This window comes from Ranitomeya imitator, chromosome 8, assembly GCF_032444005.1.
Source record: "Ranitomeya imitator isolate aRanImi1 chromosome 8, aRanImi1.pri, whole genome shotgun sequence".
In the NCBI taxonomy this organism is placed as follows: domain Eukaryota; kingdom Metazoa; phylum Chordata; class Amphibia; order Anura; family Dendrobatidae; genus Ranitomeya; species Ranitomeya imitator.
The window spans coordinates 73,343,948-73,359,738 of NC_091289.1; the positions used below are offsets into that span (position 1 = coordinate 73,343,948).

General features: G+C 46.5%; 1 protein-coding gene across 1 annotated transcript in view; it reads right to left on the minus strand.

Annotated features, from left to right (window-relative positions):
• Positions 1 to 3,541: 3,541 nt before the first annotated feature.
• LOC138647811 (uncharacterized) overlaps positions 3,542 to 15,791 on the minus strand; it is a 60,495-nt gene continuing 48,245 nt past the window's right edge. Inside the window, exon 2 of the mRNA XM_069737079.1 lies at positions 3,542 to 4,903. Coding sequence (XP_069593180.1) covers positions 4,214 to 4,903 — 690 coding nt within the window. The 3' untranslated portion in view covers positions 3,542 to 4,213. The remainder of the gene's footprint in view (positions 4,904 to 15,791) is intronic.

Sequence of the window (15,791 nt, forward strand, 5' to 3'; positions counted from 1 at the left end):
CTGAACATAGTGTCCTGAACTGACCTCGGCTCCCTGGGGGTTTCTACTCCCATAGTCGCCCTAACCAGTTTTAGCAGCTTCCCAATATCTTCGGATTGAAAATAAGGGTGGCCAAACTCCTCGTCCGAGGAGTCCAGGTCTGAGGCATCAGAAGGGATTTATTCTCCCGATTCTTCCCCTGAATCTATGTCAGACCCTTGTATACTTGGGGGAGGGGGAGGAGTTCCCTTTGTAGTATGATGTTTTTACTGCTCTTTTACAGTTCATTTGACTTCTTCCCGTATAATCGTCTTAATATTTTGCAATAGGGAAGAGGATTCTTCTGTCACCGTTTTATCAATGCAAGGTTGGCAGATTTTCTTGCTGTATAGCCTAGGGAGTATTTCCTTGCATAGTGCACAGACTTTATTTTTCTATCTAGAGGTGGCTTTCTTTCTCTAAAAAACACAGTGTGCAGGACATCAGCATGTGTGATTCGCCTTAAGGTACCTTCACACTAACCAACTTCGTAACGATAGCGATCCGTGACGTTGCAGCGTTCTAAATAACGATATCGTTGTGTTAGACACGCAGCAGCGATCTGGATCCCGCTGTGATATCGTTGGTCGGGGCTAGAGGTCCAGAACTTTATTTGGTCGTTAGGTCGGCTTGTATCGTCATGTTTGACAGTAAAAACAACGACGCCAGCAACGATCAAAGGGGGGCGTCGCAGCGTCTCGTTCTAGCCAGGTAGGCGTTTAACATTACAAAAGGAGACACCCTCAGTCGTGATGGCAAGGGAGGTGGCAAAATGGCAAATCGACCCGCCTTTTACATTAGGTGACGTCTTTTCTTTTCAATTTTGATTAAAAAGGAGACGCTATAACGTACATCACATAAAAAAGGTGACGCCATACAATACTGACATTATAAAACGGGACGCCTTTTAATAGGATTTCATTTTAAGGAGATGCTATCGTGACATAACATAAACAAGTACATACCAAAACGAAACACCTTTTTATACATTACAAAAAGAGTGCTTTTCCAAAACATTTAATTAAATTAGAAAGGTGACGCTTTTCATTACAAAAGGTGACGGCCTGGGAGGTGTCATGTACATTAATGGGCTTTATTAAGAGGGCTCTATAATTATAAACGAATACATTACAATAATTAAAAAAGGCCTGCAATGACTGGCTATGACACCGTCTTCCTGTGAACGCTGATTGGCCACAGCGGGATCATCTGTAGCTGCGTTCCGAAATATAAACCGCAACTCTATACAGTCCTGCCTTTGGAATCACTTTTGCGTCCTCCGCTACCTGTGCGTCCTATTTTGCAATCCAGAACTCTGCAACGTCTTCGTTCTGTGTCCCTCAACAGTGCTATCCAGAACTCTGCAACGTCTTCATTTTGAATCCTATAAGAGTATCAACGGTACGTTATATTTTTGTGCTGATTGTTTCATCCGCCATGCAGCAATGGTAATTTATGTGTATTGTAGAGTGATGTATACGAGATCTCTGCAGAGATCCATTTGAGCTTGCAACTTTTTAAACAATTGCGCTGTTGCGCTTGTTGGCAGCCATTTTGAGCGTTCAATTTCTTATTGCTATTTCTTTATTTCAGATGTCTGCCAATGACAACGAATTTGTGCGGGCACTCATTGATATGTACCGCTCCCTGCCCTGCTTATGGAAAATAAAGTCTGCGGATTATAGCAACCGCAACATGAAGAGAGCTGCATACGAGAAGCTAGTGGCCCTCCACAAAGAGCATCATCCCACAGAATCTGTGGATGAAACCATTGTGCGTAAGAAGATACAGGCTCTCCGCACAGTCTTCAAAAAAGAGCTGAACAAGGTTGAAAAGTCCAAGAAGTCTGGGGCCGGAGCCGACGACGTGTATGTGCCCAAGTTATGGTACTTTGACCTGCTGGCGTTCACACGGGACCAGGAAATCCCTCGCCTGGCCCAGACTGTGATAAGTCTTTGTGCGCCATCAGTTGAAGAGTCTCCTGACGAGCATGTAAGTACCCCGTAGCTTCCCTGCTTGTAGCATGCCGTGTGTCTTATATGTATGTGAGACTGCACGGTTTCCAATTATAATAATTCACATTTTTCATGTTTAATCCACCAGATAATAACAGTTTCCACTTCCTATTCAGATGTCCAAACAGTCCTTCCCAACCTTAAAATGCTGTGTTATTGCAAAAGTCTACTATACATGTAAATTTTTTGTCTTCCGCACAATCGTGCAGTATAGCCAGAAAAAGTAGTTAAGCTCTGTAACCCCTGTGGTTTGCTACCTAGATAATAACTGTTCCTCATTGCTTCCCACGCACGGGCATAGAGGTGTTGGGCAGGTGGGGGCTCTCTGGGGCTGATTTGTTTGTATGTTATTAACTTTTTATTTTTTTTCCTGTACTCGCAGGTGCCTCCTGAACAGCTCGATACACTGGAAGGGACCGATAGTGATACCCCTCATTCCTCCTCAAGCCCGTGTGTTGAGGAGCAGACACGTCAAAAGCAGCCATCTCGCAAAAGAAAGGCAACTGCGGGTCAACCGGTGGATCTCCTGGCACTGGCCAACAAGATAATGATCCAGCATGCCACAACCCGGCTCTCCGATTTCCAACCTTCGTAGGGGAACGGTTAAACAGTCTTGACATTACCCAGCGAAGCAACGCGGAGAGATTGATACTTGAGGTGTTGAACGCGGCAGCCGCTGGCAGACTGAGTGACACTTCAATGATGACCATCGGCGACCATCAGCCCAGTGGCCAGCTTTATTGGGGGCCCCAGCAGGAGCCCATGCACAGCACTCCTGTCCGCAGACCGGCCCCACCTCATTTGCGGTTCCGTACACCACCTCCACCCCCTTCTTTTGGTGACTATTTACAAGGACCTTCTACGGCCACACAGCCGTACAACGAGATGGACAACTACTATCAGCAGCTGTAGTGTTCTTGGACAGAAAGCAATAGACTTCCGTTTCATAAGTACTTTATGCCTTCCCCTTTTTTTTTTTTTTAACCTTTTGGTTAGTGAGCCACATTTTTCACAAGTTACGGTTGTAAGATGTTAATAAACTTTACAAGCTTTACATGAAAAATTATATTTTGATTTATTGTTTACTGTGTCACATGTATGATTGAATATATATATATATATATATATATATATATATAGCAGGGGTGTGACACATAGGGAGTGTGATGGGGAGAGGGATACACATGGAATGGCAGGGGTGAGACACATAGGGAGTGTGATGGGGAGAGGGATACACATGGAATGGCAGGGGTGAGACACATAGGGAGTGTGATGGGGAGAGGGATACACATGGAATGGCAGGGGTGAGACACATAGGGAGTGTGATGGGGAGAGGGATACACATGGAATGGCAGGGGTGAGACACATAGGGAGTGTGACGATACTGCGGACTCCCAATATTCATATGTCTGATACAGAACTAGAATATGTTGTTTCGATAGATATATTTATTCCTATGTTTGATACAGAAGTTGAGTACTGTGAATAGATAGATATATCTTCATGTAGACATTGAAAAATAAAATGACTTTAATGGGTCTTCAACAAAATGGTACACTGCACATGTACATGATAAAAGTTATGACAAGTAATGACAACAGTTATGTTACTGCTGAAGATGCTGCCATGGGACAGCCCCTGGCCCATTGAAAAAGTTACAATACTTCTCCCTGCAGATCATCGCATCATCAGAGTTCCTTCCGGATCCCAGACTTTCCAAGTCAGAAACCCTGTGCTCATCTAGACGCCATTCTCCCTGGGTTATATCTCCGTTTGCAGGGTCAACAGAGTCAACATACTGTGGAGGGCTGTATGCAGTGCCATCACGGCGGCGGAGAAAGTTGTGCAGGATGCAACAGGCAAGCACCACAGAGTCAATAGACGTTAGTTTCATATTTAGTGCAGTGTGGAAAACCCGAAATCGGTTTGCCATAATTCCAAAAGCATTCTCCACAACGCGGCGAGCTCTGGAAAGTCGGTAATTAAAAATGCGCCGCTCCGGTGTCAGAGTTTTCTGGGAGAATGGCTTCAGAAGGTTGGGATGCAGTGGGAACGCCTCATCTCCGATAAACACAAAGTTCAGGTTTTCAGTAGTGTCGCTGTTGGGCGGCAAGGCCAGTTTCTGTTCTTTCAAGCGGTCACCAAAATCGGTGTGCTCCAAAACTCCGCCATCAGATACTCTACCAGTGATCCCAACAAACACTTATAAATTCGTAGTTCGCATTAACGAGGGCCATGAGAATTACGCTAAAATAACCCTTGTAATTGAAAAAAAAAGATCCGGAGTGTGGTGGTTGGGTTATGCGAACATGTTTCCCATCCAAGGCCCCACCACAATTAGGGAACTGCCATTGTTGGTGAAATCCCTGGGAAATCTGTTTCCAATCATCCGTGGTCTCCGGGAAAGGCATGTAACTGCGGTGTAAAGCAGAGACAATTGCTTTACATGTCTCTGGGATGATGACGGTGAGCAGGGATCGGGAAATAGCTGCGCAGTAATGCAAGTCTTGCATAGACCTGCCAGTCGCCAGGAACCGCAGCGTGACAGCCAGCCTCTCATCCACAGGGACAGCAGCTCGCATTTTTGTATTTTGCCGCCTGATATAAGGATCCACAGCTGCAAGTAGCACTCTAAAGGAATCCTCCGACATTCGAAGGTAGTTCCTGAAGTCTTGTGGGTTGTTCTCCTGGAGTTCCCTTATAAGGCCCATATGGGACAATTGATTCCTCTTTTGCAGCCACTGTTTGGTCCACATGCGGCGCTGACGCTTAGCACGATTCTTTCGCGCTTGAGCCTCAAGCTGGTTGTGAGCTTCTACCAACAACGCAGCCGCTACAAGCACAGGAACATCTGAACTAGACATGGCAACCTGAAAAAGCAAAAAAAAACAAACAAATTAATTAGTACATATGATTAGCTAAACTGACACAAGACATCCAATACTGTTACGTAACGTTCACACATGTTTATTTCTTTTTATACTATTTTATGGCTACGTTCACATTTTCTACACATAAGTTACATTATGTTAACACAACAACCATACTCAATGAATACCCAAAAATTACTGTACAAGACGCTGAAAAACAAACCAGTACGATGAACGCTGCAGCTTAATAATAGGAACGCCAAATAGAGAGTTCTGGAGCCGGCGTCACAACAGCGACGCTGTGCATAAACGGAGACGCTATAGCGATGCGGATCGCGCGGCAGCAATGCAGAGTCAAGGACGTCCTCTGGGCGTGGCTAGGCGTTGCCGTGCGTCTCAATTTCTAAAATGGCGGCGAGACAGCGATCTGCTCCGCTGGGGCAGACTGAGGTCCATTTTTTTGTGGCTCAAATGGATGCCCTTGATTACGAGGGTCGGGAGAGTCGCCCTGCCCACCCCAATCTCCATAAGAATGAGGTCCTGCGTCGCATTGCCAGTTTGATGGAGCGGAGATTTGGTATCCACCGCAGTGCGCTGCAGCTGCGGAAGAAGTGGGCCGATCTCCGCTATAAGCAGCCACTTCTTCTGGCACAGTTGCTGGCGGAGACAAGGCGAGGCAAGTACCAGTATGGGGTATTTGGGTGACGCACGGTACTGGGAGGGGGGGAATTGGGAGACTCGTGCTCGTGGTTGCCAACTTGTCCTGGACATGCCACTTTGTTCTCATGACCGTTTTGACTGCGCAAAATGCGTTGTCCGTGATAGAGTGCTCACGTCATGGGTTCCAGAATCTCCTCCCCCCCAAATATTTAATTTTTATGGATGTCCGCTATTGTTATGTACATTGTCCAGAAATCTTTACGAGGAGGTTGGCAACCCTGCGCGCCCTGCCCTGCCAAGGAGGGGGGAATCAGGAGCCGCACGCTGCCGTGCGGCGCTTCCTATCTTCTATATATGTACCTACATTTGGCGAGGCAATATTGAATTAAACTCCTTGCCGCCAATGGCCTAGGTTTTTTTTTTTTCGGGTCTGTAGCCATGTAGTTTTGGTGTCTAAAAATTGTGTTTCTTTTTTTTTTTTGGTGTAGAGAGACGCCACCGCCACCAGCATCGGACTGCGGCGGCAGACACAACTGCGGCCACCAGCGGCAGCCCACAGCCCGGACCGTCCCGTAAGTTAACGGTCATAAATTGCAATTTTATAACAGCATACAGGACATTAGAGGGGAACTGAAATATCGTATACATTACAAATGCATGCAAATTTCCATTGGCTCCTAACTTTTGCTGTCAATGGCGCCATTTTTTTTATTTTTTGTATAGAGCTCTGTAGTTTTGTTGTCTAAATCTTGCATTTCTTTTTGTGTTTTTTTTTTGGTGTAGAGAGACGCCACCGCCACCGGCATCGGACTGCGGCGGCAGACACAACTGCGGCCACCAGCGGCAGCCCACAGCCCGGACCGTCCCGTAAGTTAACGGTCATAAATTGCAATTTTATAACAGCATACAGGACATTAGAGGGGAACTGAAATATCGTATACATTACAAATGCATGCAAATTTCCATTGGCTCCTAACTTTTGCTGTCAATGGCGCCATTTTTTTTATTTTTTGTATAGAGCTCTGTAGTTTTGTTGTCTAAATCTTGCATTTCTTTTTGTGTTTTTTTTTTGGTGTAGAGAGACGCCACCGCCACCGGCATCGGACTGCGGCGGCAGACACAACTGCGGCCACCAGCGGCAGCCCACAGCCCGGACTGTCCCGTAAGTTAACGGTCATAAATTGCAATTTTATAACAGCATACAGGACATTAGAGGGGAACTGAAATATCGTATACATTACAAATGCATGCAAATTTCCATTGGCTCCTAACTTTTGCTGTCAATGGCGCCATTTTTTTTATTTTTTGTATAGAGCTCTGTAGTTTTGTTGTCTAAATCTTGCATTTCTTTTTGTGTTTTTTTTTTGGTGTAGAGAGACGCCACCGCCACCGGCATCGGACTGCGGCGGCAGACACAACTGCGGCCACCAGCGGCAGCCCACAGCCCGGACCGTCCCGTAAGTTAACGGTCATAAATTGCAATTTTATAACAGCATACAGGACATTAGAGGGGAACTGAAATATCGTATACATTACAAATGCATGCAAATTTCCATTGGCTCCTAACTTTTGCTGTAAATGGCGCCATTTTTTTAATTTTTTGTATAGAGCTCTGTAGTTTTGGTGTCTAAATCTTGCATTTCTTTTTGTGTTTTTTTTGGGGTGTAGAGAGACGCCACCGCCATCGGACTGCGGCGTTAGCCACAACTGCGGCCACAGCCACAACTGCGGCCACAGCCACAACTGCGGCCACCAGCGGCAGCCCACAGCCCGTACCGTCCCGTAAGTTAACTGTCATATATTGCAATTTTATAACAGCATACAGGACATTAGAGGGGAACTGAAATATTGTATACATTACAAATGCATGCAAATTTCCATTGGCTCCTAACTTTTGCTGTAAATGGCGCCATTTTTTTTATTTTTTGAAATATTGTATACATTACAGATGCAGTTACCCCACCGCAGCTAACCACCCCGCCCTTCCGCCACCCATCTTCCTCCCCCGGGTCGGCGGCTTTCTCCCCTGCGGCGAGCAGTCGTAAGTGACCAAAACTGCGCGCACTTCCCCACACCGAATTCAATTGTTAACCAGATATGTATTTGCTTCCTTTTAGCAGGGTTTGCATTGGCCCACGCGAGGGGATGGGTGGTCAGCAGCTCCAGTGATGAGCAACACGCGTCCCTTCTCTGTAAGTATACAGACAGTGGGAGGGGTTATCGTTGGGATGTCACATTTGACAACGACAAATGCAACCCAAAAAAAATAGCACACAGACAGCTCTCCAGCGACCAACGATGACGAAGTCCCCGGGTAACCATCGGGTAACTAAGCGCAGGGCCGCGCTTAATAACCCGATATTACCCCGTTTACCATTGTAAATGTTAAAAAAAAACAAATACATACTCACATTCCAGTGTCTGTCACGTCCCTAGCCGTCAGCTTCCCGCACTGAATGTGAGCGCCGGCCGTAAAGCACAGCACAGCGGGAAGCTGTCGGCGAGGAACTTGCCCAACACCGCAATGTGAGTATGTACTGGTTTTATTTCGTTTGCCACACGCCGATGCAGCGATGGCAGCGGGTGATCGGCGACCCCCCAAAAAAATGCGTAGTTTTGGAAAAAAAACGCACCCTGCAAAAGTGCTTGCAGGATGCATTTTTCTAAATTGACTAACATTAGCGACGCATTGCGATGCATTGCCACACGTCTCAATAGTTGTGCGACCGTTGCGCCGAGTTGTTGCTGACCGCCAGATGCAAAAAATGCCGGATGCAAAAACGTTACATGTAAAGGTCCGCCAGTTTCGGCAGCGCATGCACGGTCTGAACTCCTCCCCCACCTCCCTGCACCTCACAATCGGGCAGCGGATGCGCAGGAAAAATGCATCCGCTGCCCCCGTTGTGCGGGACACACAACGCTAGCTTTTGAAACCTCGACCCAACGCTAGTGTGAAAGAAGCCTTAACCCCTTCATGACCCAGCCTATTTTGACCTTAAAGACCTTGCCGTTTTTTGCAATTCTGACCAGTGTCCCTTCATGAGGTAATAACTCAGGAACGCTTCAATGGATCCTAGCGGTTCTGAGATTGTTTTTTCGTGACATATTGGGCTTCATGTTAGTGGTAAATTTAGGTCAATAAATTCTGTGTTTATTTGTGATAAAAACGGAAATTTGGCGAAAATTTTGAAAATTTCGCAATTTTCACATTTTGAATTTTTATTCTGTTAAACCAGAGAGTTATGTGACACAAAATAGTTAATAAATAACATTTCCCACACGTCTACTTTACATCAGCACAATTTTGGAAACAAAATTTTTTTTTTGCTAGGAAGTTATAAGGGTTAAAATTTGACCAGCGATTTCTCATTTTTACAACGAAATTTACAAAACCATTTTTTTTAGGGACCACCTCACATTTGAAGTCAGTTTGAGGGGTCTATATGGCTGAAAATACCCAAAAGTGACACCATTCTAAAAACTGCACCCCTCAAGGTGCACAAAACCACATTCAAGAAGTTTATTAACCCTTCAGGTGCTTCACAGCAGCAGAAGCAACATGGAAGGAAAAAATGAACATTTAACTTTTTAGTCACAAAAATGATTTTTCAGCAACAATTTTTTATTTTCCCAATGGTAAAAGGAGAAACTGAACCACGTACGTTGTTGTCCAATTTGTCCTGAGTACGCTGATACCTCATATGTGGGGGTAAACCACTGTTTGGGCGCACGGCAGGGCTTGGAAGGGAAGGAGCGCCATTTGACTTTTTGAATGAAAAATTGGCTGCACTCTTTAGCGGACACCATGTCACATTTGGAGAGCCCCCGTGTGCCTAAAAATTGGAGCTCCCCCACAAGTGACCCCATTTTGGAAACTAGACGCCCCAAGGAACTTATCTAGATGCATAGTGAGCCCTTTAAACCCCCAGGTGCTTCACAAATTGATCCGTAAAAATGAAAAAGTACTTTTTTTTCACAAAAAAATTCTTTTAGCCTCAATTTTTTCATTTTCACATGGACAACAGGATAAAATGGATCCTAAAATTTGTTTGGCAATTTCTCCTGAGTACACCGATACTTCACATGTGGGGGTAAACCACTGTTTGGGCACATGGTAAGGCTCGGAAGGGAAGGAGCGCCATTTGACTTTTTGAATGAAAAATTATCTCCATCGATAGCGGACACCATGTCGCGTTTGGAGAGACCCTGTGTGCTTAAACATTGGAGCTCCCCCACAAGTGACCCCATTTTGGAAACTGGACCCCCCAAGGAACTTATCTAGATGCCTAGTGAGCACTTTAAACCCTCAGGTGCTTCACAAATTGATCCGTAAAAATGAAAAAGTACTTTTTTTTCACAAAAAATTTATTTTCGCCTCAATTTTTTCATTTTCACATAGGCAATAGGATAAAATGGATCCTAAAATTTGTTGAGCAATTTCTCCCAAGTACGCCGATACCTCATATGTGGGGGTAAACCACTGTTTGGGCACACGGCAGGGCTCGGAAGGGAAGGCGCGCCTTTTAACTTTTTGAATGGAAAATTAGCTCCAATTGTTAGCGGACACCATGTCGCATTTGGAGAGCCCCTGTGTGCCTATAAATGGAGCTCCCCCACAAGTGACCCCATTTTGGAAACTAGACCCCCCAAGGAACTTATCTAGATGCATACTGAGCACTTTAAACCCCCAGGTGCTTCACAGAAGTTTATAATGCAGAGCCATGAAAATAAAAAATAATTTTTCTTTTCTCAAAAATGATTTTTTAGCCTGGAATTTCCTATTTTGCCAATGGTAATAGGAGAAATTGGACCACAAATGTTGTTGTCCAGTTTGTCCTGAGTATGCAGATACCCCATATGTGGGGGTAAACCACTGTTTGGGCGCACGGCAGGGCTCAGAAGGGAAGGCACGCCATTTGGCTTTTTAAATGGAAAATTATCTCCAATCATTAGCGGACACCATGTCGCGTTTGGAGAGCCCCTGTGTGCCTAAACATTGGAGATCCCCCACAAATTACCCCATTTTGGAAACTAGACCCCCAAAGGAACTAATCTAGATGTGTAGTGAGCACTTTGAACCCTCAAGTGCTTCACAGAAGTTTATAACGCAGAGCCATGAAAATAAAAAAAAAAAATTATTTTCTCAAAAATGAATTTTAGCCCGCAATTTTTTATTTTCCCAAGGGTAACAGGAGAAATTTGACCCCAAAAGTTGTTGTCCAGTTTCTCCTGAGTACGCTGATACCCCATATGTGGGGGTAAACCACTGTTTAGGCACATGCTGGGGCTCGGAAGTGAAGTAGTGACGTTTTGAAATGCAGACTTTGATGGAATGCTCTGCGGGCGTCACGTTGCGTTTGCAGAGCCCCTGATGTGGCTAAACAGTAGAAACCCCCCACAAGTGACCCCATTTTGGAAACTAGACCCCGAAAGGAACTTATCTAGATGTGAGGTGAGCACTTTGAACCCCCAAGTGCTTCACAGAAGTTCATAACACAGAGCAGTGAAAATAATAAATACGTTTTCTTTCCTCAAAAATAATTTTTTAGCCCAGAATTTTTTATTTTCCCAAGGGTTACAGGAGAAATTGGACCACAAAAGTTGTTGTCCAGTTTCTCCTGAGTACGCTGATACCCCATGTGTGGGGGTAAACCACTGTTTGGGCACACGTGGGGGCTCAGAAGGGAAGTAGTGACTTTTGAAATGCAGACTTTGATGGAATGGTCTGCGGGCGTCACATTGCGTTTGCAGAGCCCCTGGTGTGCCTAAACAGTAGAAACCCCCCACAAGTGACCCCATTTTGGAAACTAGACCCCCAAAGGAACTTATCTAGATGTGTGGTGAGCACTTTCAACCCCCAAGTGCTTTACAGAAGTTTATAACGCAGAGCCGTGAAAATAATAAATACGTTTTCTTTCCTCAAAAATAATTTTTTAGCCCAGAATTTTTTATTTTCCCAAGGGTTACAGGAGAAATTGGACCACAAAAGTTGTTGTCCAGTTTCTCCTGAGTACGCTGATACCCCATGTGTGGGGGTAAACCACTGTTTGGGCACACGTGGGGGCTCAGAAGGGAAGTAGTGACTTCTGAAATGCAGACTTTGATGGAATGGTCTGCGGGCGTCACATTGCGTTTGCAGAGCCCCTGGTGTGCCTAAACAGTAGAAACCCCCCACAAGTGACCCCATTTTGGAAACTAGACCCCCAAAGGAACTTATCTAGATGTGTGGTGAGCACTTTCAACCCCCAAGTGCTTTACAGAAGTTTATAACGCAGAGCCGTGAAAATAATAAATACGTTTTCTTTCCTCAAAAATAATTTTTTAGCCCAGAATTTTTTATTTTCCCAAGGGTTACAGGAGAAATTGGACCACAAAAGTTGTTGTCCAGTTTCTCCTGAGTACGCTGATGCCCCATGTGTGGGGGTAAACCACTGTTTGGGCACACGTGGGGGCTCAGAAGGGAAGTAGTGACTTTTGAAATGCAGACTTTGATGGAATGGTCTGCGGGCGTCACGTTGCGTTTGCAGAGCCCCTGGTGTGCCTAAACAGTAGAAACCCCCCACAAGTGACCCCATTTTGGAAACTAGACCCCCCAAGTAACTTATCTAGATATGTGGTGAGCACTTTGAACCCCCAAGTGCTTCACAGACGTTTACAACGCAGAGCCGTGAAAATAAAAAATCATTTTTCTTTCCTCAAAAATGATGTTTTAGCAAGCAATTTTTTATTTTCTCAAGGGTAACAGGAGAAATTGGACCCCAGTAATTGTTGCGCAGTTTGTCCTGAGTATGCTGGTACCCCATATGTGGGGGTAAACCACTGTTTGGGCACACGTCGGGGTTCGGAAGTGAGGGAGCACCATTTGAATTTTTGAATACAAGATTGGCTGGAATCAATGGTGGCGCCATGTTGCGTTTGGAGACCCCCTGAAGTGCCTAAACAGTGGAAACCCCTCAATTCTACCTCCAACACACCCCTAACCCTTATCCCAACTGTAGCCGTAACCCTAATCACAACCCTAACCCCAACACACCCCTAACCACAACCCTAACCCCAACACACCCCTAACCCTAACCACAACCCTAATTCCAACCCAACTCTAAGGCTATGTGCCAACGTTGCGGATTCGTATGAGATTTTTCAGCATCATTTTTGAAAAATCCGCGGGTAAAAGGCACTGCGTTTTACCTGTGGATTTACCGTGGATTTCCAGTGTTTTTTGTGCGGATTTCACCTGTGGATTCCTATTGAGGAACAGGTGTAAAACGCTGCGGAATCCGCACAAAGAATTGGCATGCTGCGGAAAATACAACGCAGCGTTCCCGCGCGGTATTTTCTGCACCATGGGCACAGCGGATTTGGTTTTCCATATGTTTACATGGTACTGTAAACCCGATGGAACACTGCTGCGGATCCGCAGCGGCCAATCCGCACCGTGTGCACATAGCCTAATTCTAAAGGTATGTGCACACGCTGCGGAAAACGCTGCGGATCCGCAGCAGTTTCCCATGAGTTTACAGTTCAATGTGAACCTATGGGAACCAAAAATCGCTGTACACATGCTGCGGAAAAACTGCACGGAAACGCAGCGGTTTACATTCCGCAGCATGTCACTTCTTTCTGCGGATTCCGCAGCGGTTTTAGAACTGCTCCAATAGAAAATCGCAGTTGTAAAACCGCAGTGAAATGCGCAGAAAAACCGCGGTAAATCCACGATAAATCGGCAGCGGTTTAGCACTGTGGATTTTTCAAATCCGCTGCGGAAAAATCCGCATAGGACCAGAATACGTGTGCACATACCGAAACCCTAACCCTAGCCCTAACCCTACCCCTAACCCTACCCCTAACCCTAGCCCTAACCCTACCCCTACCCCTAACCCTACCCCTAACCCTACCCCTAACCCTACCCCTAGTTCTTACCCCAACCTTAGTGAAAAAAAAAAAAATTCTTTATTTTTTTTATTGTCCCTATCTATGGGGGTGACAAAGGGGGGGGTCATTTACTATTTTTTTTATTTTGATCACTGAGATAGGATATATCTCAGTGATCAAAATTCACTCTGGAACGAATCTGCCGGCCGGCAGATTCGGCGGGCGCACTGCACATGCGCCCGCCATTTTGGAAGATGGCGGCGCCCAGGAAAGAAGACGGACGGACCTCGGGCGGCCAGGTAAGTATAAGGGGGGGAGATCAGGGCACGGGGGGGGCGTCGGAGCACGGGGGGGTGGATCGGATCATGGGGGGGTGGATCGGAACACGGGAGGGAGGATTGGAGCACGGGGAAGGATTGGAGCACGGGGTGAGGGATCGCTGTGCGGGGGGGGGGGGGTGGATCGGAGCACGGGGGGGGGGGTCGCTGTGTGCGGGGGGGGGATCGGAGTGCGGGGGGGTTTGATTGCAGCACAGGGGGTGTGATTGGTGCACGGGCAAGCGGACAGGAGGATGGGGGAGCGGAGCACAGGACGGAGGGGAGCGGACCACAGATCGGGGGGCTGGGGGGGCGATCGGAGGGGTGGGGTGGGTGCACATAAGTGTTTCCAGCCATGGCCGATGATATTGCAGCATCGGCCATGGCTGGATTGTAATATTTCACCAGTTTTTTAGGTGAAATATTACAAATCGCTCTGATTGGCAGTTTCACTTTCAACAGCCAATCAGAGCGATCGTAGCCACGGGGGGGTGAAGCCACCCCCCCTGGGCTAAACTACCACTCCCCCTGTCCCTGCAGATCGGGTGAAATGGGAGTTAACCCTTTCACCCGGCCTGCAGGGACGCGATCTTTCCATGACGCATATGCTGCGTCATGGGTCGGAATGGCACCGACTTTCATGACGCAGCGTATGCGTCAAAGGTCGGGAAGGGGTTAATCACCGTCCGTTCTCCAACTTTTTCTATCTTCTATCCACAGAACCGGACACCGTGAGAGAGCTGCTGGCCAAGCAACAGCGGATGGAGCGCACTGTTGTGTTCCTGCTGCACCAACTACAGCAGCATGGCCGCATGCTGCGACACCAGTTAAGGCGTGGGAGGATGTAATATTTTTGTTTGTTTCTTTTCTAATTTTAATTATTATTGTTATCTAAACGCCCCCCCCCCCCCCACACCCACAAAAAAAAAAAAAAAAGTTACGTTTTTCAAAAACAATACAAAATAATATTGTTACCGTTAATTTGTGTGCTTGTGTGCTGTTTTTATTTACTAGCGGAGCAGGCCAGGGCCAGCCAGGCCTAGGCAGACATAAAAGAGTTGGTTTACCTATCCATATAGTGTGTGCCAAAAATGTCAGACAGTGCAAAAGAGTTTGCAAACAGCATCTTAAAGTGCCTCCATCTTGTGCATCCGCTTGCCAGATGCACAAGATGGCTGCCGGAGATGGTGTATACATAATTATACCATGTACGTAGATAAGCAGTGCTGCATAGCCATAAGTATACTATAAGTATACTATACAAATATACATACAACTATACATACAACTATACATACCATTGGTAAGAAGAAAAGAACCAATGAAGACACCGGCAGTATAGAGTACGGCATTCCGGACAACGTTCACGGGTAAAGAGGATCGTAGCTGGCGGAGGATCGTTCCGGACAGGACGCTGGAAAGGCAGTAGAACGTGGACGCTGCTCTGGAGCAATATAAAATCAATCGCTGTAGCGTCGTGGTTTATATTCCGCGACGCCGGGATGTCACATCCTGGGTGTCTCCCAGTGGGGAAACACGCCCATCTGGCTAGGTTTGCTCTCCATCACATCGTTACACCACTGCTGTTTGACATGGTGCTAACAACCAGCGAGAACGATATGTGAGTCACTGTTACGTCATAGTATCGCTCCTGCATCGCTCGAAAGTTGGTTTGTTTGACATCTCTACAGCGACCTAAACAGCGACGCTCCAGCGATCGTGTGTCGGTCGGATCGTTGTCTATATCGCTGCAGTGTCGTTTAGTGTGAAGGTACCTTTACAAAGGCACTCACCCCTCCAGGACCCCGGGTACCCAAGTAGCTTGTGCTTCTTCATTCCTTTTGGGTGTAGGCACCGTCGGTATATCAGGATCCGTTGCTGGCTCAGTCATAATTGCAAGCAGTCCGCATGCCTTAGAGAACCAGCGTTTTTATCTGGGCTGCCTCTTTTGTATCAGGAGCGGTGTGCGCGCCTCTGGAACAACTTCTGCCCAGAAGCGTCCAGCACACCAGCTCCCTCGGCGTGTGACGTCACTTCCC